The 27,993-nt window shown below is 36.2% G+C and overlaps 1 protein-coding gene across 2 annotated transcripts in view; it reads right to left on the bottom strand.

Moving 5' to 3' along the window:
* ZFAND3 (zinc finger AN1-type containing 3) overlaps positions 1–27,993 on the bottom strand; it is a 140,740-nt gene that overhangs the window by 79,732 nt on the left and 33,015 nt on the right. For both annotated transcript variants that reach the window (XM_021550485.3, XM_021550486.3), the window contains exons 2-3: positions 27,419–27,459; positions 25,516–25,542 (exon numbers count right to left, since the gene is read on the bottom strand). In XM_021550485.3, the coding sequence (XP_021406160.1) occupies positions 25,516–25,542; positions 27,419–27,459 (68 nt within the window). The remainder of the gene's footprint in view (positions 1–25,515; positions 25,543–27,418; positions 27,460–27,993) is intronic.

Below are 27,993 nucleotides of genomic sequence, written 5' to 3' on the forward strand. Positions count from 1 at the left end.
ACTTGCACATACATTGAAGCCACAGAAACACTTCCTCCGTCAGGAAGGAGATACTTTTATTATGCCTAATACAATCATCAGCTCATCTGGAAAAGGGCCAAAGCCATGTCAGCTCTCCTTTAGAATCAGACAAGGGTAACATTTCACACCACCCACGATCAGTGATTACCAAGTGACACAGCTACCCTGCACTGCTTGGAGTACATTCCCATACATAATGCACAGTGTTTAAGTATTGCTAGTGCTCCATATCAAGTCACTTGTGGATCATATGGATATGTTGTTGTGGGGCTCAGAGAAGAGACTACAGCAATAAAAATATGTTTAGGTAAACACATGCAGTAATTAACATCCTTAAATGGAAGAGAATGTTATTTTTTTTCACCCAAAACCAATAACACGCTTTTCCATGTAGCAACTTCAGTGTTTCTGAACAAGTACAGACAACACTTTATTAATTTAGGATCAGTTTACTATCTCATACATCCAATTATCTGACCAAAATGATTAGTTTAAAACAATTCCCAAGAATTATTTAATACTTTACCAAGAATACTCTTTGTGTTTTTACTGCTGCTTTACCCGGTCTTAATTACTTGATACAGAAAAACAGAAAATAAATGCTTAGTTCCGTGTAAGACATTATTTTCTCAATTACAAGGCACGTAAAACTATATAGGCAATTAAAAAAAAACCTACTGAAAATTAAATTCAAATTTATGCCAAGGCTAGATTTTATATGTATCAGTCCCTTATATAGTTCATTTGCATGCATTTGCATGATTAATAGCACTGGTTCAATCTGGGATAAGATAAACTGTGCTCACAGCATCTCTCTCTCTCTCTACATACATATACACATACAAATGTGTATGTGTACATATATATATATATATATATATATACACACACACACACAGAGTGCCCTATATGGATAGGTTTTCATTTAATTCTAGTTACAGGGAAGAAGTTAACACTATTTTCATTATAACACTTTCAAAGAGATTTTGTAGCTAAAACATTGATTTTTTCCCTCCAATATATGTCAGCTTGAGGGCACTTTTCAACTAACACATTGATCCCTGAAACAACTTTGATTTTAGAAAGTGGTTTTGTGTAACAGTTAGCAATCAGCTTCTCAAGAGGGCTCTCATTTATCGTGCATGACTTCATTCTGGACATTTTTCAAATTAGCTGACACCAAGATGCTACAGCTTCTCATAATGAGGAAGTGCTATTTATTCTGTTAGCATATGGTGCAGCCTTTCTGCTGTCCATCGAAGAACATAAAAGTTGCCAAGGGATGGTACACTTCATAATTATTTAGAGCTTCTCAAATTAACACCTTCATCCCCATATCTTGTATATGGACAAAATTTTTCTGAATACCATATGCTGTTAATTTCTTCCTGAGAATCTCTAGTTAGCCCTGTGACCTCAAACACCCCCGGAAAACACATGTAAAGGCAAATTACCAGGATTTTTAAAAACAACGCAGCTTATTATTCAACTACCTCAAGACATGCAACCCAGGACAAATCTTGTAACAATCTGAAATCTTCTAACAAATGCAAATCAGCCAAGGAATGAGACAAAGGCAACTCAGTAGGCACCTCAGGCATAATTTGCAATGAAGTCCTGGTAATACGCTAACCCTTCAAGGTACCACAATGAAGAAAGTAAATGTATTTTGGGACTTAGTTTGATTAAATCTCTGGGTTTACGTTTAATTTAGAGAGGGCATTCTCTTAACTGCAAGAGCCTTTTAACACTTTGCATGAAAAAGAAACAATTAGAACAATCTGAAACAAATGAGTGTGAAATTTCTTCAGCATCCCACACGTCACTGCAGCAAATGCAAAGATGTCTAACAGCTGGCCAATTTAACTTATATTCTCAGTTATTAAACACTACCTGAATGTTCATTAAACGCTTTTCTGCTGGAAACATGCTATAAAGTTCTTTGTATCCATAATGCTAAGGATTAACCTGACCTTTCTCTAGGTCACGATACATTCTTGCTCAAAGTAACTCAAATACAAACCTAAAATTATTTCAGCTGTTCTTCTAGTGTCATATTTTAGTTATATCTTTTATTGGTGACTTGAAGAGTGTCTACCTCATCTACTTCATTGTTCCTTTATAAGACACCCCATGGAGTTAATGGATGCTAGGGGAAGGAAAAAAAAAAAGGCACTTTGACAGAATTAAGGCTCTATTACATAGTTGTAAAAACCCAGGATTCAGAATCCTGGTCAGCCCTTGAGGGAGACAAAGAGACATAAGGACTCTTGCACATGGCTAGTATCTGTGCCCACTGTATGCAAATTATATAACAACTTTTGCCTAGTCTTATAAATTGCTTCAATAGCTCTGGAAATTACAAGACATAACACTAGGACACTGCTTTTAATTTTCTGCCTGGAAAAACTGAGATAGTGAGAACTTGGCCAAACATTGATTTTACCAAAGTGACTGCTTGCCATATGACAAGCTACAAATTTTTATTTTGTTTAGCACAATAATTCTATGTAAATTAAGATGATTTCTGAAATCCATCATTACAGCTAACATAACTATTTAATGTATTACAATCCTTGTAAACAGCATAGAGGATGAATATATGTTTGTTATCATTAAAACCTTAAGTAAATCTACTCCTGCTTCAAATTTTGGGAGGTATGAAGCAAAAATTCTGTTGCTTCCTGTCATATTACCTCTAACACCTGGACTGTAAAGAAACAACAAACATTTCGTCATTTGCAGGAAGTACACTTGTACTTGACTGAGCTCAAGACAAAAAAATTAAGTGAAATGGAATACTGCTATGCAGCATAGAATGGAAATTCAAAGATGTATTTGTCTAGTAATACCATTATGCATTTAGACATATGACCATGTCAAAGCAAACAGAACTTTGAAACAATGTATTTTCCATGTAATGACTTCTACACACCCAAGGAAACAATGAATATTCCTTGAAGCAATCTGAAGTATTAAAAATCTAATTATATTTTCTTTCCTTCTTCACAAATGTTTACTTTGGAATGGCAAGAATATGTACTTAGACTACTTGCTCATCCTGCTCCTTCCCTGACAACCATATTACTTCAAATACGGCCAATGGGCACAAACCAAAATGTGAGCCTCCATCCAAATATCAAGAAACACAGGACCAAAGGAACAGCCTGATGTTGCGACAGGGGAGGGTTAGGTTGGATCCTAGGAAAATATTCTTCTCCCAGAGGGTGCTTGGGCATTGGAAGAGGCTCCCCAGGGAAGCGGTCACAACAGCAGCCCAAGAGAGTTCAAAGGAGCATTTGGACAATGCTCTTGGGCAGAAGTGATTGTCAGGGATGGTCTTGTGCAGGGCCAGGAGGATGATCCTTGGGATCTATGATCCTTGTAGGTCTCTTCTAATTCTGTATATTTTGTGATCCTGTGGACATTTTTCACTATGACAGTGAATGAACACTGGCACAGGTTGCCCAGGCAGGTTGCAGTCTCCATGCTTAGATCTATTCAAAACCATCTGAACATGGCCCTGAGCAATCAGTTGTAGGTGGCCCTGCCTAAACAGGGGGCTTGCGTCAGATGACTTCCAAAGGCTGTGGTTCTGTGAAATATGCAGCAGTCTGACCAATAACAACTATCCCCTTCAACATAAAGCAGTTCTTAATTACAGATAGTTACCTGCAGTACTAAGACTGTAGTCCTGATGCTACTGTTTGAGAACAGGAACAAACAAAAGATTTGGACAGCATATGGAACATCAAATCAGTGTGAAAATCACAGGTGACAGCAACCTATAAATACCCACAATTTACAGGTAAATATGATCTCTAAGAAATGGTTGCTGTAAGGGAAGTTGAAGCCCAGATGATGGTGATGATCTGGCCTGAACTACATTCAACTTCATCATACTCAGGATGCTTTACAGCAATGCTGATAGTCCAAACCCTCAGGGAGATGCAGCTAGAGCTGAATATAGCAGTCATCACCATACTGCCAGTAGCAAATGGAACCCGTCCAAACCTTTATGCTGGCTTCTCAGAGAGGAAATTCAGGTGAGATGTGAGATCTTATCTTTGTGATAAGTATTATCTGCCAACATGGTACTAGAAGGCATCTGAAGAGAACCATGCAGAACATACCACAAATTGCCTAAAGCAAGCGTAAAGCTCACCTGCATAGCACAGACTTCCCCACAGTCAATTCAAGTCTCTGTGATGGATTCCTAGAGAAACTAAACCCACTGCAAATATTATCAGGATCTTCCCTAAAGGCAAAGTATACTCTGGTGATGTAGATTTCACTAACAAATATAGAACAGAGAATAAAAGAACGTATTTAGTAACAACCCTACAAGACTTGCCATGGGGAAAAAAACAAATCACCCATAGCAGATGCTAATCAGACCGATTGCTTAATTTCAGGCATTAAAATTAAGAGAACTATATATGAAACAATAACCTACATACACTAAGGAGGTAAATTCATTGGAAAATTGTATCAGAGCCAATACAATCAGCATTCAAGGACACTGTGTATTTAGGGCAAACAAGCAGCTAGAACACAATCCCACTAGAAGATTGCATAATGCCAGGGAGAATTGAGAGAATGCCTGAGAACTTGCTGAGTAAAACATTTACCATGAAGGGCTGCCAACACCTTGGAAGCCATCTTCTGTAATATTTAAATACAAATAGACACACTTTAAACACACTGGGCATAGGTTTTTGCAGTCTTTACAACATTCCACAATAAAGATGAATTTAGTATTAACAGAGAATATCTGGATTTTTCTTAAAGACACCATGCAATATTATTTATTTTCTCTCATGAATTTCAAGACATTCCCATTTTGTTTAAAAACATTCTCCTTTTAAAACTAAATTTATGGGGATTTTTCTTTCATATACATTACACTGAAAACTAATTCTCATTTTTCCTTTGTAATAATGACAAGCACTAAAAGTATATGGAGTAAAAGTGTAAGACTGAAGCCTTTCTCCAATGCAATTATTTGTGCACATTAACACTTTGGGACAAAATGTATTCTAGCCTATCTTCCACACTCTAGGGTAGGCAACTAGGGTATGGCAACTGGCAAATTAAAGGAAGTGTATTTATAAAACATTTGTTTTCTTCTCACATGGACAATATTGCATAGATATAATCACTATTAACCATGAATTAATTTTGTTTTGTTCAGTATCATTCAGTAAATGTAAGACATAGCTCCACTATTATTCTCCAGAGTTACCAACCTGCTTTGAGATTTATTGCATCTGTGATGACAGTGGCTGATGACCTCTCTTCCATCACTATTATCATCTTCCAGCTAATGAAAATTTTATTTTTGAAACAGTATTTTATAACCATACAGTTCTAGTAATTCTTAACTTCTTAAATCAATTACTATCTGCTAAAATTTTTGTATTGTGCAATCTGCACAGCAAAGACAAGTACTATATATAAAATGAAGAAAAACAATAAGAGATAGTTTAAATGAGAAATTCACAGCAGAATGAAAAATCTACATGGAAAGCATGTATATGAAAATATTTAAATATACTATGAAATTAGTTTGAAAGCTATCAAAGTAGTGCAAGATGTACTGTAATCTGCTGCTCAAAACCAAATACTAAAATGTACAGTTTTACTTATATTATTGTTATCAATGGAAAAGCTCCTTTAAACTATGCCCTTTAATGTCTTCAGATAGGAGATTTTCTTAGAGAGAATGAATGTCCAACTTCATACTGTATGTTTTTGTATGCAAATGGAAATTGGTTTTTTCTTCCCTTTAATGTTTAACTAAACACTTTCGTAATGTACATTTTCTATATTCCACATCTGAACTGTACCTTCCAGAAGAGAAAACCTGTTGGCAGCTAAGATGAATATTCACACAGCAGAATAACTGCATGCTAGAGACAGCACCAAACAGAACTCATTAAGGAAATTTCTAGTTTGATTTGCATAAAACTATGGAAATAGAGATTTATTTCTAAGAACTTCAACTACAACTCAGAATAAAGCTGAGTCTGCTAATATCGGATATCTAATATCTGACACAAATTAATTTTTCTATACCAGTACAAGAGAGGCAAAGGAAAAGATCTGTGTCACATTAACAAACTAAATTTCTACTAAGAAACCTCTTAAATTGATAAAAATGTGGTTAGTGGAATCTCTGCAAGAGTCAAGAGATTCCACTATGGCCCTTAGACAGAACAGTGCATCAAGAGAACCAATATTATTTTAGTAATGTCTCCAGCATTATGATGCTGCCACCTTCCCTGTTCTGTTTTCACTACTCAATCTTCCATTCATTCACTGTCAAGCAATGCAGCTGATCAATTCTTATCTCACTATTAGCAATGGAGAAATTTTCTACTCAGAACTGTTGAGGAAGTAGAGGGCACACTTCAGGCCATGGTGAACACATTTCCCCTCTATTTTTAAACAGATGCATGATGTCCTTACATGTTTAATGAGCCTTTCAACAGGGAAAGAAAATAAATTACATACAGAATATGCATAAAGTAGAGAATATCCTCTTGCAAAGGTCCATCCAGAGCTCCAGTAAGAAGTGAAGACATTTTGTTCTTCTATCAAGTGTTTCATACATGTTGTTAGAAAGTAGATGAAAAGGTATTTTACTGATCAAACATTCTCATTACATACAATGACAGGTAAGAAAAAGAAAATGCTCTAGTAGTTACTCCTAGAAAGGAGTGTGTCTTCAATCAATGATTAAAACTTGAAATGAGGAATACATCCTCTTTCTACTGAGATTGGGATAGGTGTCACTTACTTCTATGGAAACAGCTAGAACAGGAGGCTCTCAGAATCTGAGAAACTTATGTAACTATAAGGGAAACTAATACAAATAAATGGCTGTACACACATGCACACTGTCTTCCTCTCTCTAAGACAGCCACAGCCATATAGTATAATTTGGAAACCAGAAAACAAAAATCTATTCTATCAAATAATGATAAATTAGAAGTCTTTGGAAAGAATCTGTTCTCAGAGTTAAAAACCAATATATTTTGCCCTAGGGAAAAAAAAACAAGCAACAGTTTCAATGGTTTCCCACCATCAGTATTTCCAGAAACTATTACATTCTATACCGTTTTACAGTACAAGCATGCCCTTTACAGCCTCAGGCAGAAAACCCTTCCCCACTGCCACCTAGACTGAGTTCTGCACTTCCACCTCTCTGGTAATTCCTTGTCTTGCTTTGATGAATGCAAGAAAATTTGAACATTTAGTAGAGGAGCTTCTGTCCAGAAAGAAAATACAGGAATAGTTATTTTTAAAGCAGCTTACTCTCAACAAATCCAAAATTTAGAATACGTGGGTCCATCTGAGCCATAAAAAGAAAATACCCTGATGTGCATATGCTTACATACTTCAGGAGCATCAGCTGAATACTTTTGCTCACAACATTCCAGGTTTTACCTCACGAGCAAAAAGCCTGCATCCATACAGAAACTTCAGTGAGTTCTGTGCACTCTGCTTTAACCTGCACTCACATTTCTTCATAAATTCTTCTTCTCTATGACACCAGAAGTTAAAAAGGACGAGAGAAAATTCTATATCCAGGTATAAAGAGGCAGTTATCTGTAAGGCAGTATTTCAAAACAGACATACATTTGTCATCAAAACATGTCTCCTTCTCCTGCACCATGCAAGGAACTCCCCTTAACAGCCTACATGAGCTCCACATTGAGAAGAGGAGCCAAAACTCATCCTTTTAAAAAGCAATCTTCGCCTTTTTCCACACAATCTATTCAGCTATGTATTTCCCCTTCCCATGCTACTTGCTCAAGATCACAATCTCAGACAAGATCAATGTTCATTGAACTATGCCAATAAAAGAACAGTGTGTAAATAGGGTGACTCCTTAGACCGAGGTGGATGAAGCATCAGTTCCCTCTCTCCCTTTCAATGTAAGAAAGTTTATTCTGGCCTCACTTTTATTCATACAAGAGACAGCTCTATCTTTGACTGAAGCACACAAAAATTACAACACCTACTGCCTAAATAGTGGAAAATCCACACAATGAAACTCCATAAACACTATTGCTATGGTAAAATGAAACAGAAATTAGCATCCAGGTTTTTCAGTTTTAATAAGATGATCTAGAAGAGTCATTATTGTGACTAGAGCACTAGAGAGTAAAGAATTTTTTGAGGCTTCCTAATAACTTTTCATCACCAGTGGTATCACATGGTACCACCAACTTATGCAGGCAGACTCAGTTGTTTTTAAATTTACTAATTATTGAGTAGCTTTGCTGAACTCCAAGACAGTAGTGTGATTTTCCAATCTAGATGTCAACCCTACATAAGTAATACATTACCATGGCTTAATGCTTTTGAGAAATTTGACAGGAATGGTGTGAAATACTGGCCTGTTGAAAATAAACGGCAACACAATTTTTTTGTCAATATGTTTAAATTGAACCCTAAAATTCAATATAAATTCTCAAAATTTTATTTTTATTTTACAGAATTCTTTCATCTCTTCAGCCCTGTGGATGGAGTTCTGTATATTCACTTCATTGGCTACTGGCAGAAGACAAGCTACAGATCCAATTCTCCCAGAATGTCCAGGGAAGACGGATACAAGCTACTGAACTAAAATTAAAATTAAATATTAACAATTTAAATTAAATTAACCTTACCCTAAATTTTTAATCATGGAGTAGTCCCATATCACACACACATACTACTGCCAGGTTAGAATTAAGATTAATTTTCAGTTTCTTTGGAAAAGTAGTAAGCATACATACAGAAAAAAAACCACTTACTCTACTCATAGCCCAGTACATTTCAAGTGTGAACATATTTGAAAGCTTCAGTCAGAAATGAAAACAGTTTTGAAATCTCATTATAAGAGTTAAAGAAAAGGCCCAATCAATTTAAACACCAGACAGCACAGATGCAGAAAAATCCTTTAAAAATGCAGTTTTCATCTGCCTCTCAGAGAACCTTCATATTGGTTTTACAATTCTTGAACACTGTGAGTTTGATTTCAGGAATTTAAAAAGGTTACCAGAGAACACCTGATTTGAAAGGACTGCTTATACAAGACAGGCAATGTATTGTATCCTAGGGATTAAAACAGCTTCTCAGAAAGCTATCAGAGATACAGATGCTTTCCTTTAACCACTTGTACTGCACTCTGTTAGGTATTTCCACACTGACAGATGTGTCATCATCTGAACTAAACCAGGAAACAAAAAAGGTGGAGGGACAGGGGCATTACAAAGAACTGTCTAGTATAAGGGAACTGTTTCCAGCAGACACCTGCAGACATGGCAGCACAAACTACTGCCATCTGGAACACAGACATCTCAAGCTCAGTCCCTCAGTAGATTAAGGCTTTTCTATTCAAACAGATTCCCCACTTTCTTTGGGCATTTCTGTAGATCAAGTTCAATGATACAAACTTTCATGCAAAACTTTAAAAAAAAAATAAGGTAATGATCCACTCTAAGTTGGACTCAATAATGAGTACCTTCTAAGGCAGGAGCCGTGGCCTATGAGGAAAAAACTAAGTTAGACTGACAGTGTTATAAGAATTCTTGAAAGAAGACAAGTCCAAGGTAAGGTACATGCCTCAGATTCTTCATGCCCATTGGGGGCCAAGCTACACCTCAATTCTGTGAAAGTCTCACTTCTCAGAAAGAAAGGAGAATGATTAAAAGGAAAAATGTAAAAAATTAAAATCAATGTTACCTATATTTTATTTTAACGCTAGAAAACTCACACTTATGGTTTGTGCGTTATTGGTAAGCTAATATATTGACAAACATTATTTTAAAACCTCTAAAAAATTCTCTAGAAGCAAATCTAGCTCAAGTGCAAAAACACATCTGACAACGTTTTGGGTTTTTGTTGTTGGTTTTGTTTTGGGTTTTTTTGTATTTGTAGTCAATTGTCAGGTTTTAAACACATGTATTTTAACTCCTTTTGGTAGCTCATTTGGTAGACATCAGTGAAATTAGAGTTTTCCCTTTGTCCTTTGAAAAGATGAAGCAATTTCTTGAATTTATTTGCCTTTAATCCTCAAAACAATTTCTGCAGCCCACATCAGATGCCAAAAAAGAGTATAAGAAATCCTATATCATCTGCAGATGGACTAAGCAATCAAAATGGTTTTGCTACACTAGGTTACAGCTTCTGTAGAAGCTTTCTTTGTAAGTGTCATAATAGCAAGACTCAGTCCCACCACATGAGCACACAACTTGGTCTTTCAGTAGGAAAGTTTCCAACTACTGCTTTTGTGATCTAAATTTGAGCAGTATCAGCCAGATAAAGAAACTAACTCGAATTCTAACTTTCCAATCTCAACCTCACTCCATTCAGTGCATGACTCCACTTTTAATTCTTGGTTAAAACCAACAGTTTGCACCAAAAGTCTCAAGCACAACACTATTAAAACCAATGTAAACCAAATTTCATTTTATAACTCAGCCAGTTGAATATCATCTGAGCACATTAACCAAATGCATTAAAAGAACACACCTCATATGATTCTTTTGTTACTCTACAAGAGAGCAAGCAGATGACAGAACACTCCTGGAAAACCACAATTATCCCACAGAACAAACTGGAGACTATTTTCCTTTTCCCCAGCTGCCATGTGCTGGCCATCCCACTAGGACAAAAAAACCACAACAAATACAAAACAGTAAGAGTAAATCCCCACTTGCCTAAGAAATGCAGCACATTCTGAATGCCCAACTTAAAAACGATCCAAATACTGAGTGCTTCTGTCTAGGGCTGGTAATTGGTGAATTATTTTCCATTCACCTTTTCTGCTGCTGTAAAAAAAGTGGTTTTCTTGTACACACCATCCCCCTTGGCAGAAATCTGTGCTCCATCCCTTGACAAATACCAACTCACCTATGTTTATAACTAAACTGTGTCTCAGGGCTGTAAGCTTTCAAGTAGGATGATTAAATTACCTTATAAGCAAAACAAATAATTTCTTTCCACATCAAGAACCTCTAATTGGTTATGCTGAGCACTCCAGCTCCATCTATACAGACATACCTCTTTCCTAAAGTTAAAAGCAAATGCTTCATCTCAAGTATTCTGAAATTTTTACAAAGTATTAAACAGAAACAGGATTATAAAGCCTGTTTATCTTCCATAGGCAAACAGAAATCCCTTATCAATAACTTCCAGTTAAGGCTGACCTGAGCTGAATCAGAGCAAAAAATCTATAGTGAAAGCATCTGCAAAATGCCAGCTCCAAACCTGCTTCCAATTTTGTAAAAAGGCTCTGTTCAAAGCAAACAAGACCAAACCAAACCACCAGGATTGACATTTAAAATTAAACAGTTTTCCCACCTCTCCACACATTGCAGAAAATTTGCATCACCAGTGCCACAAGGCAGTTATTGAAAAGGCATTATCATGCTCACTACAGCAGAACTCTGAAGAGTTTTTTTCCCTTGGAGTACTGATACACTTGGGAGTACTGATGGACAAGACTATCTCCTCTTCCTCAGGAATTTGCCCTTTTCTCACTGTGATTTCCACTCATCCTTTTATTTTGCATTCCCCTGTTGCTTTGAATGCTCCACAAGCACTTTTTCATACATGAAAGCAAACCAAAATAATACACTGATTTTACATTATAATCTTTCTACTTGAAGTCTACTTCAAGGAAAGTATTTAAACAATTAATTTTCCTGTAACAGCAATAAGATTTTTTCCCATTATGTTCCAATCTGAAGACAAGAACAAATCCAGTAACATAATGTCAACATTAATTTAAGAGAAGAAGAAAAATTACTTAATAACACTGCAGAAGCATACTATTCTTCAATAGGTCATGGAGGCATAACATTTTCAACAAATTTATCCTTGTACCAGTGTATATTCCTGCTAATAGGCCAGGGCACAACCAAAAAATTGTTAATACTTGCTGCGCAAACTTAAATAGTGGAAAAAGAAACTAACTTTTATAGTCTCTGTTTCTCTGATGAGCAGTAAAACTGGGGAAAGAGGCAAGAAGTCTCCTACTTGCTTTCTCTTGAGCAAAGGGCAGAAAATGAGTTGCAGTTAACCATGAAATGCAACTCCATATTCTATTTAATAAGTGATACTAAATACTACTACAGACATGTTCTAGTGAAGAAAGCTGTTCACCTAGACAGCCAAAGCAGGACAGAAAAGCAGCAATAATAATTTGCTACTAATTTCATCCAACCAACTGGAACCTACAAGTACATTTGAAACTCGGGAAACTTTCTCTTCAACAACCCACTCACAGATAAGTGCTTTGTAAAGCTGCTCATGTCCTTACTAGAATACAGTACCTTGCTGAATGCAATATAAAGCACAATATAAAAGGAAATAAGATTTTTCTAACATGAGGGAGGGGAGAAAAAAAAGTCTGGTTTGGACACAGTATGTCCACGTCACTTTAAATTCTTCACCCACCCAACTCTGAGTCTTTCAGAGAACGGGGAACCAGAGAGGGAAGAAGGTGGCCCAGACATATGCTAAGCTAAAGGGCCTCTACTGACAGTCTTAGAAGCCAAAGCTCCTTTTGGCTAAGTAAAAAAGAAGGCTGGGTAGAAACCAGCAAACATCTCAACCCTTGCAGTTAGTTGCTTACACAGCTTCTACAGCATGTCAGCCTCAAACCTGATGGAGAACACAACAGAACATGGGATTTCTCCACTTGCACAAGAATACAATCTCACAGTAATAGGATTTTCCTCATATTTCAAGGCTTGAATTCCTATGAGTTTCACTAAGAAAAGAGAAATGGAAGAAACAGATTCTAACCTGGCAGCTCTAGAAAGAGTTTTCAGATTTTAAACTTAAAAATGTTATTCTAATTGTGGTTCACAAGGATGCATTTTAAGTAAAATGTGTTATTATTTGGTGAACATGTTTAAAGACTGATTCTTAGTCACTGTTAATATTTAATAATGAAATTTAGAACTTCTTTTTGTTAACTAAAAAAACTAAGGGCTACTTACACGCATTTACAAAATAATTAAGCTTAGTATTTGTCCTGTTTGTTGGACACTTACTGTTTTCTAGTTCATTTGTCTATTCATAGTTTTGGAATACAGCAAATTGGAATTTCATAGAAGGTTCACAAACACAGGAATTTAAAATTGATTACTTAGTTGAATAAGACGTTATCTCAGATGCTTGGTATTTATTTAGAGGCACTACTACTGTTAGTAAAAATGACTGCTTTTATGATGGTAAAATGTTAGTAAAAATTTCACAGAAATCATCTTCAATTTGAATTTTTATTAATTATGTGTCATCACATCAACACAATTATCTGCTTCTCTTTTTTTTAAAGAAAGTAGCTACACTCTTATTTGAACACGTTGCGAAGTCTAACTAAAGAACAAGCTGCCATAAGACAACACAAAATTTAGTACTTTAATTATGTTCTGAAGTGTCCTAAATGAACATGCACTCTGAAGTCCTACTGAGAACATCTTCAGAAGTCTGAAGTGAATGAGCTATGAGTTTCCCATCCTTTTAAGTTAAGGCACAATTAATTTTTCAGGCCCAGGTGTGTGGATGGAGTGACAACTGACCATTCTGTCTACAGGGAGTTACTGCAGCTTGCTGTATGAAAGAGAAAACAGTTTCAAGTTAAAATAATTACACTTCTGTTTTCCTGCAAATGGACATTCTCTACTTTGTTACAGTACCTGCAGAAAAGACCACAATAAGTATCTTAAAATTCCTTTTACCAAGGCATGGTCAGCAGTACACAGTGCTGCTCACAATGTCAGATGTTTATGCAGTACTAACTCACAATAAATATCTTATAAATCAACTGCAAAATAGCTTTCTTTCTGTCAAAAAAGAACTCAAGTGGGAACAAATACATGAAATCTGACCTTTACGTGAAGAAAAGCTCATTTAGTTACTACCAAGAAAAAGTGGTTCTGTTACAATAGCTTTCAGCACTCAGCATTTTTAGATCTATTAGATGAATATTCTTATATACTTTTCCTCAGTTAGAGCATATCAGGACCCTTTCAATGTAAGAGAAAGAAAAAAAGAAAAAAAAAAGGGGGGTGGGGGGAAGGACTAAACTGCACTGGAAACCTACTGCTACCCACCACAGCTACCAGATATATTGATTTGGAGAATATTACCAGCCATCTTGATTTTGTATTCAGACATACTCTTTTTTACAATTCAGGTGTGCACAGATTTTAGAGCTCATTTAGAAGAAATAGAAAATATTCATACTGGAACACTAGCTGCAACTAGCTGCAGCCACATAGCAGCTACGAATTTCATGTGCTGAGTACCAGAACAAGTCACTGCTATGTCTATCTTGCATTAAATCTTTATAGTCCAAAGTTTCCAGTTATGTAATAATTTTAACTTTTTTGAAATAATAATTATGGACAGTAACAGAAGCAGTGCAGAATGAAAAATAATGTTTGAGCAATTTCGAAACATTAACTTATCTGTGTCAATTGAGTAGATGTCAACATTCATTATATTTATTCACATTTTTGGGGTTATTTACACCTATCACAATTTTCTCTAGACATTACTGAGTCTCTAGGAAAAAAAGAAACAAGCCAGCATTGTCAAACTCTAGCTTTCAAACTGCTTCTCAAAGTGTTTCAGCAGATGGCAGCTCTGCTGAGAACTTGAGGCTATGCACTGACTTTTCTGAGGCACAGAAAATGTCATGGTGAATGATTGTATGCACCTACCCCGGGATCAACTTTCTATTTCTTCACATATTGCAGGGCAAGACATATCAACAGAGGAGAATGAAAGCTTGTCTATGAAGACCAGTAATGCTATACTAAACATTGCTAGAAGACAAAGGTAAATAGCACAGCGTATTTCCTTCTCAGCCTGGAAATGAGCCAGACTGGTATTTACCTCCACAAACACCCTGTAAAGTGTTGAAAGTTTGGGGTTGTTTTTTTGATATTCTGAAGCAAAACACATGACAGAATGCAAAACTCCAGTGTCTTTTGTTAAAAGAGCAAAGTCTATAACTTACAGAATTACCAAAAAAGAAATTAGTCTTTTATTGCTGATTGTGTTCACCACAAACAAATTCCAGTGAATACCGTGTCCACTTCAAGCAATCATTTGAGATGTAAAAGTGTACTTCTGGTCATTTCTAATTCTTACCAACCTCCCAAGACATCTGTTGTCTGCTCATAATTTGCTCTCCACTAATATGGGATGCTTTCCACAGAGCTGGACAGAAATGCCCCAGTCCCAAAATATAAAGCTCTAGTTATTTAGGAACTGAAACCTAATAAAAATGTTACCAATGTTGCTAAGATATTAATGTAGATAAATGTACATAAATACAAAATAAATGTTTAGAAAGCTTCAAGGTTCTTCCTTATGCATTGGATCATTAACCTTGCACATCATGAAATTCATCTGTTCACTTATTCACGTAATACACTGTGGAGTTGCGTTATTTGTATGTTTTATTATCCCTGTATTATGTATTGGTTTATTCCTTTGTACCCCGTGTGCAACTTGGTTTATCCCCAGTTTTCCCGCCTTGTCCTCCCTTCCCGCCTCTCCAGTGGCTGTCCATCACCCTGGAAGAGACGCAGTCCTCCCCTTTACCCCCCCCGGGTGCCTTGTCTATCACTCGGTGCCCCTTCCCATCCATCCAGAAGCTTCTACTCAGGGCACCGGGTGATTGGGCGAGGACCTGGGGCTCCCCCCATATCCTTCCCCCATTGGACCCCACCATATCCCCCCATCCCGGAGCCACCCCCTATCCCTATCCCCATTGGTCGTTGGTTACCCCTCCCTTACAGTTTATAAGCCAGTGCAAGCACCTTGTGCTTGTTCCTGTTGGCTGGCACCGTTCTAGGATATTTGGCCCCGTTGGGCTACAATAAACTTGGACTTAGCCCCCAGCAGGATCCGCTCTTCATTTACCACCGCGAGGCTTGCTAGCGCTGCCCGGAACCCACAAAGGCACTCTCCAAACCCCAGCTGGGAGCGGCGGAGGGTGCCTCAATCGCCCGCCATCGCCCCACAAGAGCTAGCCAGGGCTGAAAGAAAAGGGATTTGGGGCGGGAGCGCGGCAATAAACAATTAGGATGTGGGTAACATTAGTAGCCAAAAATACACAGACTAGAGCCTCCTTCCACATTTGTCTGATCAGAAGCCTTAATGCAAAGGAGAGAGTAAAAAATCTTATGTTCTGAAGACTATTACTGCAGCTGCTTTTGTTGCAATAAGAAAAGAGCAATCTCAGAAGATGGACTCTATAGAAGACCCCAATCAGGTTGCTTGTTCAGCTTCAGCACTTCTGATCAACTGTGACAGAGCATTTGCATCCAACCTGACTGCCACCCAACAGCTCAGAATCAACATTCCTGATTCATGGTTTCCAAATGCTTTGGCCCAGTAACAGTTAACAGTTCCACACAACTGCATTTATTTATACTAGAAGATTGGAGGTGGCATTGAGGATGGCAAAATCCTCCACTGAGCTTGAAAAGTCAAGCCAGTCTGAAATAATGAAGTGCCTGATCTAATCAATTTTTTACACTTGTGATCTGACCTCTTTATTTTATTTTAAATTACTTTCATAATGCATGCAAGTCACAGAACTTCTCTTTTAGAGGACCTTTAACTTCCTTACTGGATAGAATCAAGGACATTCAAAACATGCAATTGGAATTTCACAGAAAGCAAAATTCCTTTCTGCTTTTGACTTTGTTTTAACCCCAAGGACAATTCCAAAGAAAAATCAAAGATAACAAAAGATAACCTTCTTTCTCTGCTACAAAATTTTGACATGACTTTTGTAATGTATTTATTGTATTTATTTTCAGGATGTTCAAAGGTATTCTTAGGTTCACCAGGAGAAGCATTTAATACCTTTGCAGTTCCACAGAGGTATGGAGGTGTGTACTTTTAATGCTTAAAGCATGAAAAAAAATTATGTCTTGGGAGAGGAAGATTAAGAAAGCACTGCAGTTACAAGGCTTCTCAAAGTTGATACCAAATATATTTGGATGTCCGGCATTTGTGCTTTAGATTCTTATCTATGTACAGTGAACAAGAATATCACCATCTCTTACTCACACAAATGCCAATATGGTAAATTACATGTTTTATTGAAGCACTAGGGGGCTAATGAGTTCTTTAAAGAAATTTTCTAAAGAAAATAATTATTCTTTATTCAGCTCAATGTGTAAATGTCATCCCTATTATGTTGCAATTAAGAAGGCACACCTTAATATTACTTAATAGTAAGGGGGCCTAGTCATTAGAAATACTACCAGCCATGGTGCATTCAGAAGCCCAAGCATCCTCACGTCAAGCCAGCTAGCTGTTTAAAGGAGAAATTTTCAGCAAATAGAGCTTACCTAGATGATATTTAATGATTTGTGATTTAAACCAGATTAGGCCAGTAATTTTGTGCTTTCCTGTACTCCGATCCTTTTATCATAATTAGAAGACTGTTACAATGCATACACGTAGATTTTATTAATTATTACATCACTGTAACCTGTCTCATCATTTCCTAAATCTTCAGTGCCAGATTCAGTCAACAGCCTATGCTTTCTGCAAAGGAATGGAACAACATTTTACAGGCTCAACTACCAGAGATGCAGTTATTTCAGGTGATTTTTTAAGAAAGGCCTTATCTGTATCTTCAGCATAGGATTACTTACACACACACCTGCCCCCATAATAGAGAGTCATCTACTTAAAATTAATGATAAAGACATTCCTGCTGAAAACTATTTTAAGCTACTTTTTTTCTCCCTCACTAATAGTTAAGTGATATTTAATCACTTATTTAGTAAGGGATATTTAATGTGATAACAAGGAATAGTATTACCTAAAGAGGTATTTTTCCCCCAGTGCTTGCAAATTAGTCAAACAGTTTAAATTTTACCTTTTAAAAATTCCACCTCATTCAGTGTAAAAGTGTAACTTCTTTATCTCTGAAGACAACAGTCATTAAACTTCTCATTTAATTAATACTACATGGAAACTCACTAATAGACTGTTGGGCTTTTTTTAAAAAGGCAGGAAGTTATAGTTGTATTGACTAAATCTGCATGAGCAGTTTGCCCTCTGGTGACTAACTTTATGAGAACGTTTTGCAATACAGATAAGGCAACTGGTATGAATAAACAACGACTGGCATATTTGCAGGCTCCGTAAGAAAAATTATTAATTGTTTTAAAAGAAATTGTATGCATTATTGCAGCAGTGCAGTATGATTTTCTTTAAATTAAGAGAGAAACAAACTGGACTGAAGATCAGTGTCAAGAAGATGAAAAAAAGAAATTCAACTGCAGAAAAGACACCCACAGAAAAGAACTGAAATTCCAAAATTTTGCCTAAGATTTTTGAAGGCTAAGACAAAATAAAGGAAAAAAAAGTCCCTATCTGCATACATTTCTCAAGGGCATGAAAAGCAAGTCCAAAATCAGGTTGTCCAAAATCAGCAGGAAAATAGTATCATCCCTCAGTAACTGATGAGGAACAGAAGTGCAACACAAAAAAACCCCAACTTGTCTAGTATCAAAAAGAAATCCGCATTGACTGTGAAAAGGAAATCAAGTCAGGATCCTAGCTTGCTGCCTAGCTGCTAGATCACATTTCTTTCATATGAAATGGCTAAAGAACTGAAAAGTCATCACTTACATTTCGTTCTATTATCCAGATCACATTTGTCCCATACACGAGCTTCCCCTAACAGCTTGAATCACCTTAGCAAACAGCCCTTATAGCTAGCTACTCAACAAAAAGGTTTTCACAAGGGAGGTCGTTCTGGATCTTGCCCTGCTTGTGTATGCAAGGACTGTTGAAATATTGAGTTAGTTGCTATGTCTGTTCACCTAAATTCTTTGTCATTGTCCTTAGCTAAGAGTTGCTGTTGGACAGTAACTAACTAATTCAATTTGGAGATGCTCAAGCATGTAGACTTGGAAGTTAATCGTAATGACAAAGGAAAGGAAATGCTAGGGGTAGAATCTAAGAAAGAATTGCCAAGTAGAGTTAACTTTCCAAATCACTGTTGTGTCTTGCTTGAAATACCAGGATGTTTAGTTAGTTTGAAGATCAGTAAAAGATGGATAATTTCTTCAGTGATCACAAATATTTATCATGAACACATATCTTCCCAGCTACCTCAATATGGTAATTTTCTCTTGGTCACCTAGCATATAATAAAATAAATGCTGCTTCTAGACTACTTTCCTTGTAAAATACCTTCTGAAATCAGCTCTTTCACCATCTGGCATTCCTCCTGCTCTCTCTCAGCCTCTAGTGTGGCAGTACAAGGGGAAAGAAAAAGACAACTGCTAGTCCTCTACAATTTTGATATGGCATTAACAATCAGAATCCTAGAAAACATGCAGTCAGCTTGACAGATATCCTTATGAATTTCTAAATACTCCTCAGGCAGTAGTGCCTAACATCTCCAATGGCAAACTACATTTTATTTAAAAGACAAACCATGAATCTGCATAATACTTTTTAAAGGAATGAGCTGAATGTTTCTAAAACGCACACTCTGATATTGCCCTCTGTTCTCATGCAGAAAGAGTTAAATACCGTCTTTTTATTCCCTTAAGGCTGCTGGTCCCATGCAGAGCTGCCATGTTTTATTTAAAACATGCTCTCTCTCAGTAACCACTTGTTCTAATTGGCAAGGCAAGGCTGGGTCCCCAAAGCACACAGCTTGTTAGATTCAGTTTGGATTACAAAAACACGATGAAACAAACTGCATTGAAATGTACAAATTAACAGCTCAGGAGTGCACAACACGGACATGGAATTAGATTGTAATATGAAACAAACTCCACAGGGAGGCTAAGGAACAAATCACTAGTGTCTCTATAAACTATAGAAGGGTTCCAAATGAGCAAATACACAAAAGAGAGCACAGACTTTTCCATAAATCAAGTGAATTGCTAAATTAGAAAAAAAAAATAACATTTCTTTTTTTATCTTATGCACACATTTATAAGGGAATGGAGGAATAAAAAAAGTTAAATAAATTAAACCCGTGGGTTGCACATCCTCAATAGGTAACTCCACTTTCATGCTGGCAAAGTGCAAACATCATGGCAATTAAGCTGTATTTCTAAACACTTTTTTTTACATCAACACAGAACCTATACACAAGAGACTAAATTACAGCTGGTGCTTCAATGAGTCATTTGGAAAAGTTACAAGTTAGAAGGGGAACAAGATATCAAGAAAAGAGAAAGAAACTGGCTTTACCATAAAGAAAAAAACATACTAGAAAACAAAGCTATGAAAAATTAAAAATAATGTAAGTCTGAGGGAAAAAAGGGCTTGAGCACTTTTCTTTGCTTGTACAATCTGTACAATGAGACTGGACAATCCCCTGAGATAAGAAAACACATGGAAAACATCAGTGATGTCTTGTCAAGACAGAGCAAAAAATTAAATCAAGACTCTTTTGTAGTTTTTTCAAATAGCCAGTACTGAGAAAAGGTCATATTTTTGTGTGAGTGTAATTTATATTTTTAACAAATGAGCCCCAGTCTACTACATTGAACTTTGCAAGATGCAATCCAACAGCCACTAATGTCCTACAGGGTAGTTTGCTGATAGGATTGATTGACAGTAAAATGATACTAGTTATTAATTAAAAGGCATTAAATTTTAATAGACTGTGTTGGTGAAAAGACACTTACATGACAGCATGGCCCACTAACTAGAAGTCAGAAAGAAGAAAAGAAAAAGAGAAGGATCTGTCCTACCTCAATACACAACATTTGAGTGACAGCTGTGAAGGAAATTCTTTCTTCCACTAACAATTGCACAAAAACTTCATGGGTATTTCCTCCATCAGTGCTTGCCCCTTCCCACTATTTCATCCAGGGGAAGTTAAAGGAGGATGAAAAGGGACAAATTAATTGAGCACACCAAACCAGCAGCTGAGCCATTGGCCCTGTTGACACCCTTCATTGCACTGCTGTGCACACAGTGCCTTCACACAGCCAGGTTACGGGAAGGTGAGGGTTGTGCCTTCTCCTCAGCATCTTCCACACCTTTTTAGACAATGCACAGCCAAATCATATCAGTATTGACATAAAGCAACACAGGAGCACTGTACTCTGCAGCTTCCATGCCATCACAATGTAGATATGGACACCTCAAGTAATGTTATACTAACTTCACTCAACATGTGATCTGTATTTTAATTCCAGAAAGGCTAGAAAGCTTCAGGTATCCCTCTCTCCCAAATTTCCAATTCTCCTGTATATACTGAGACCTAGGAAGGTACTGGATAAATATGCTAGATGATTTGGTGGATGTTAACTTTTGAGAAATGTAAAATGATTAGTCTTAAGCTTAGATCATACAACTGTATTTGAATAAATTAATTGTCTCCCAATTTGTATTTCCTCTCTAAACATTTAAGACAGGTTAGGGTTAAAAGGAGTCAACTAAAAATCCCTTCCTAACCCTTCCACAAAATATTGCCCTGTTTTAACGATCCAAACAGAGCTACTACTCAGATTTTTAGATTTTTTTAAAGCTAAAGAATAATGTGTACTAACAGAGTAAAAGGAACGATTGGGGTCAGCAGTGCAAACCAAGAGTATGAACAACTGAAGCAGTTTATCAATTTTTTTCTTAATTCCATTTCATGGCGACTCTTTTTTTCAAGCTTAGCACACATATTTTAAGCTTTCTAATTATGCTAAGAAATCTTTTTCCTATCAGGTTTACCCATTTAGAAATTCTTTGGGTACAGAGTAAAAAACTGCATGTATGCCAAACAATATCTATGGTTATATCTGAAATGTTACATTCTTTACTAGAAGATGCTATAGAAATACAAAATATTTTTGTTGCCACTGGAACAGCTGTACAATTTTCCAAAGAAATGTTTAGCTTCAAGCTTGACTGTGTAATAGAAGTTAAAGATGAAGCTTGACTACTTTAGAATTCTAGCCAGTGAGGGCCATTTTTTGTCGCAAGCAGTCCATGTACTTCAAAACACAAAGATGTAAAAATACAGCAGCAAATTCTGACCTAATGAAGCAACATATTGAGGCACTGGCTTCTATTATGAGCTAACAAAGGCGATACCATTCTGAAAAAAGAAATTACTTGTATAGTGGTAAAGAAAACTAGTTCTTAGTGATGTTTTCAAATTTCTGGAAACACTTCTTGCTGCTTTTCTAACGAAGTACTAAAACTTCTGGATTCACATCAGAAATTACAAGTGTATGAAAAATACATATATAACAGATTTGTATCATTCGAACTGAAAACTTTATGAACACAATGCTGAATGAAGCATAATTTAGTAATTACCATACAATAGGGTACAGCAAAACAAGCATAATTTGAACTAACAACATGTAAGATGCACCTGCTGAAAAGATTTCCAGTAAGCAAGCTGAAAGCTTGACTAAAAATCAAATCAGCAGTTAATTAAAAGCAAAATCTATTTAGGCAGGAACACTGATTTTTGCCAGCTTATGCTTACAATAGGATTCATTACTGCCAAATGTGGCAGCAATAACAGACAAGTTCTAAAGAGCTCCCAAGATTTACAAAAACTGAGAGAAAAGGAAATTGTACTATTCAGTAAGCCTGAGACACAAAAACTGCCTATTTTGTAAACTCCAAAAACTGCGTTGGATTTAAGCATGACAAAAAAAAGGTCTGCTCAACAAAGGAGGAAGTTTAAGATATGCAAAAATCTATAGTCAGATATCTAAGTTCTGGTGAATAATCGGACACTTTTAGACTCAGATGATACATAGTACATATTAATGTCTATTTTTCTTTTTCACTCCTCATTATATCTTTTCAATTCAGGAACATAAAAAATATTATCAAAGTTTCAAAATTTCATAATAATCTAGCATAGAGTTAAGCATATGTACTGAAAATACAGATGGAGTTCTAGCAATACTGACTTTCTGCTACTATAATGAAGATTAAAAATTTCTAATTTTTTTCTCATCAAGAATCCAGTAACTTAAAAAACATGTTTTATTTCAACCTAAAAAGAAGACAAAGTTATAAGCTGAAGCCCCTAAAACTCAAGACAATTCTTGGGTTATATGGCTGAGATATTTTTCAATTTCAGTAACACTGATCTAGCACTTTGTACAGCTGGATTAAGGGATAGGTAGCCACCTCTAGAAGTTTCAATTACATGTTCAGACAGAATGCCTATGATTTTGTTTCACAAATCCATGAATACTCTAACCATATTTTATCTTCTTCCCATTTTGCAATTGCATCTCTCCACCAAACCATCCACTGCTGCACTTACCTTTAGCTTTGCACAATACTGAAAAAGCTGAAATCCATTTCCTGTACCTCTTTCCATTGCTGATAAAACATAACACAAATTAAGCCTTCCAGGCTCATAATCGAATGGCTTAAAGACAGACTACATTTTTGAGGGGTGATGTAAGTAGAAAGTGTAGTCTTTATCATTTTCTCTATTTAAATTTTTGTTCTTACTCTGTAATAGTTCCTTCTGTGACTGTTCCCAGAGGTTCCAATTAAAACTGAATTCTTGAGGTACCAGGTGCTGTTTCCATGAATGCAGAATTCCTGTCTGAAAGAATCTACTTTATCAAGTGGCATTTCAAAAAGTACTCAAGCAATGTCCCTACCTGAAGTTGATACTAGAACTTCCATAAACCTAATGGGAGCAAAGATAGGTTAATAAAGAGCATTTCTGAAAATTTTGACTCATCACTGTCCTGTATTTAATCACTCAGAATTCACAGTTTACTGTATTGAAAGAAGAAAGGCTGCAGCATTCTTGAAAGATGTGGTGTCACTAAGGGAGATACTCTGGCCGTAATTTACATTTTTTTACTTACCAGCCTGTATTCTGACCAAAAAAAAAAAAAAAAAACACTAAAAAAAACTCCAAAACCCACACCACTTTACTGCATTTGTATTCTAGATGCATGGGAAGTCTGAAGCAATTATATCTTCACCATTTAAGAGAGCATTTATTTGAAGCACTTCAATATGAAGGGTTACACTAGTTCTGTATCTGGAGACTCTGAGGCATTAGTTAACACATGGTCAGAACTGAATTGGAGACAGAATGTTGTGAAGTACTTTGCAGAAGTACAATTAATTTGAAATTATTTCAGAGAAGCTCTTAAATATTTCATAGTCTGTTGCTTCTACAGGGTTTAAGTAAAGCAAGTCAGGTATTCCTTATTAGAACAAGCAGATGGTGTGAAGAGGAGGCAAAGACAGCTGAAAAGGGTAGCTAACTTCAAGCTCTTCTACAGTATTTATCAATCATTATGTGCAAGCTAAGAACTAGTCTGTGGCAAATGAAGAGTAATTTTGTGGTTGTACAGAAGAGCTTAGTGAACTTTCTGGATCTAGATGAAAAAAATAGGCAGTTACAGGCAAAGGGCTGCATGTATCTGCAGTATGCAGTTCATTCTTGCCATAGAAAACTGAACGGCTTATCTCTGTAATAACTTGTGAGCATTATTCCCACATTTAATGTAAGAAAAAACAAGGAATGTCAGTCTCCCTGCCTTATTATCTGGTTGCTTTTGCAGTTTGTCTCCTCTTTGAACAAATGTGGGTGAAAATTCAGTGAATTTATTTTGATAATAAATTTAGAAAACAAAAGCACTTGGTCAAACAATAAGGCAAACTGACATTACCCTTTGCTCCAATTCTGGGCTAATTAATCTGATTTATGTCAAACTTGACCATTTTTTCCCCAAGGGATGGGTGTCATTGTTTAGGAATGGTATTCCTAAATTTAGTGTCCCACTAAAACACCAAACCACAAGCCGCTCCCTCACTTCCCCCTCCCCTAGTGGTAGGCTAGAGAGGAGAATTGGAGGCACAAAGGTAAAGATCTCAGGCTGAGAATTTACTGGAAACAGCAATGAGATAAGAAAATGCATAAACAGAGACAATATTAGTAACAAAAATATACCAGAGAGAGGAGAATGGTTCATATGCAAAATGCTCAGAACTGCCATTACCCAACCACTTCCTCTGCCAGAATTTTTTACTGGAAGGCAACCCCTTATCTCTGGAGGAGTGTCCCTTTCTCCCCGCTCCTGGCAATGAGTTGAGGTGGTACAGAATATCCTCCTCTAACCTGCACAAAGTTACCCTGTCCTGGCAGAACCAGAACAATGGGGAAGCCAGGAAATGTAGAAGCAAAGAAGACTTCATGATCATGTATTTACAAACTCGTTAGTAGTTCAGAAAGTCTGAAAAACCTGCTAAGATAAGGAGGTTCCATTAATAAATCGTATTGCACAGAAACAGAATGTTTTATCCCTTGAGGGATTGTTGCTCTTCTCCCCCGATATATGTAAGAAGGGAATGCTTACACAAATATAAGGGTCTTTACTGCAGTGTGTGTCTCAAATTAATTATTTTTTTAAAAAGGAAGACTGGATTCTTCCATCTAGAAAAAAATGAGCAAAAAGAGTAATTTAAAGATTTACTAACCTTTTTCATTGTGTGGATTTCTTTTTTCTGAAATAAAGAAAAAGGAAATTATGGTCAAGAGAAATCATACTTTGAAATTTTCCCTCTGCTTCAACATATTGGAATAAATAACCTGCCATTTTAAATGAGAAAAAAGAGGAACTAGTTTTCACATCCCTTCTCTGCAGTGCCTCAAACAGTGAAAGACATCTTTCAACACCCTACTTGCCTAAAATCTTGCTACCTGTGGTGGTTAAATTTACAGAAACAGGAGTACATATCTTTCTATATCAGTATGTAGGTAGAAATCCAGTATAAAAATATGCTAAAAACATTTCAGTACCACCAGGGGAAAAAAAGTAAAAAATAGAAAACCACTTTTATGCTGGAATGATGACACTGAGAGGTTTTGAGTTATGACTCCAACAGAGTTTGAGTAGTTTTAATGCTATTTGTTGAAGGAACCATAGTTAAGATAAACTTGTCTTTTTCCACAGTACCTTCTACAGTATCTTTATTCTAACCACTAGCAGATCTTTAAGTTACTAAACTCTTCCAAAGACTTATGTCATTAAAATAAACAGGCTCTAAGGACCATCTTGAAAATTTAAAAACATAAGCCCTCCCACCCCCACCCTCCCAATTACACAAGGTCTCATCTTAAAATTTTACAGCAGAGAAAAATTAACTTTATCAGTGGAAATGGCATTTCAGAAAGAAATGCAGAATAGAAGCCAAGAACTCGTGTTCTCTTTAAAAAGAAACAAAATTACAAACAAACAAACTAAATACCCAAACCATAAAAAACCAAAAGAAAAGATGCTCTGCCTAATGCCTGGTCTGCTGGCTATGAAGTGTTGGGTCCTCTGCTAAACTCAGCAAATGAGGGATGGGCTGGTTTGACATCTTAGAATCAAAATTCCTGCATTGCTGAGTACACAAACACAAGTTACTTATAGTGCTAATATGAACATAACATTCCTACTGAGTCAAAGCAAAGATTTGTGACTGTGGTCAGTAGGGAAAGAGTACAAGAAATGACTTATATTTTCTTCAATATACCATTTCCAGAGACCCATGCCTTTGGAAAACAGCCAGAGAAATACATTCTGCTGAACAACCTTTTAGTAATCTTTATTTCCAAGATGTTTGTTTAATGAAGTGATGCTGAACCCAAGATCTGAAATCTATTAATTATTTTTTTTTTTTGCTTTAAAAATGCTAAATAAGCTCTAAAGTTAAAAAAAATTGCTGGACCTTTTAAAATTTTATCTGTTGCCCCAACAGTTAAAAATCATGAGCTATGACAGGACCTTAATTACAATTAAAAGTAAGCTTACAATACCAATACCAAAAAATTAATTCAGAAGGGCAAAACCAGAAGCTGCTAACAGCAAAAGGTCAAAAACAACTCCTAAGATTTTACACAATAGCAATGACCTCACAATAAGAAAATAATATGTAGTAATTAGAACAACCTACCAATGACTTACTGATGATTTATTGTTCAAGTGCTGCAGGTTAGAGGAAATGGAATGAGGTATTCCATACCAACTTTTCCTTTTAATTTTTTTATTCATTCTATATATCAGAAGTTATTACAAAATAAATCCTACAAAATTCCAAATTACAATTCAGACTTATGTGTTGTGGAAACCATATCATCCATACAAGAGCTGTCCTGCAGTGGAGCTCTGTAGTACAAGGATGTACCTAAATTCCATAAACTTCAAGAACTAGGTTTGATGGGTACATTTACAGAAGAGGTTCTTAATTAGCAAATAAAGGAAGCACTAAAGTGAGGAAAATGTGATTACGTGTACACACTGAAGGAAAAGAAATCCATGCACAAATCCTAAGGGAGACGCCAACAATGTGGTTTCAATAATCTAAAGGGAAACACAAAACCTTTTACTGCACTTACCAGCAAAGCATTTGGAACAGAGATTCATAGTCTTGCTGGACCTGGGGCAAAAAAATAAAAAAAATAGAGCTAAAAAATTCATTATATTTCTAATCAATACAGGGAAGTTTTGGGAGCAATGAAGCAAGGGTACAGAGAAGCTAAAAACTTAAATGGCTAGGAACGAAAGGTAAGTGGCTGAACTAGAAATGAGAGTATGGAAAAAGACTTTGTAGGGTAATCTCTTTCCAAGAGTTTCCAAAATATGACTTCTACACATTTACCTCATATATGAAAATAAACTTACTTCACCATTCAATGTATATGTTACGCATTCATCATTCAAATCTTTGTATTGCAATGTGATAATAATGATAGATAGAAAGCACCAATACATTCCATTTCAATAGTAGACTACCCTTGGCAACAGCTCTGAAGTCCTGACAAATCCTGAATACAATACAGCAACGGAGAGATTGAAGTATTGTACTTATAAGGACACAGACAGATGTGATCTTGGAAGTCTAGCTGGAATGTTTTAACTAGTTATTACATCAAGCTCTTCATTACTACCCTGAGCTGCATTCAGCAGTAAT

Source organism: Lonchura striata, chromosome 3 (assembly GCF_046129695.1).
Source record: "Lonchura striata isolate bLonStr1 chromosome 3, bLonStr1.mat, whole genome shotgun sequence".
NCBI classification, from domain to species: domain Eukaryota; kingdom Metazoa; phylum Chordata; class Aves; order Passeriformes; family Estrildidae; genus Lonchura; species Lonchura striata.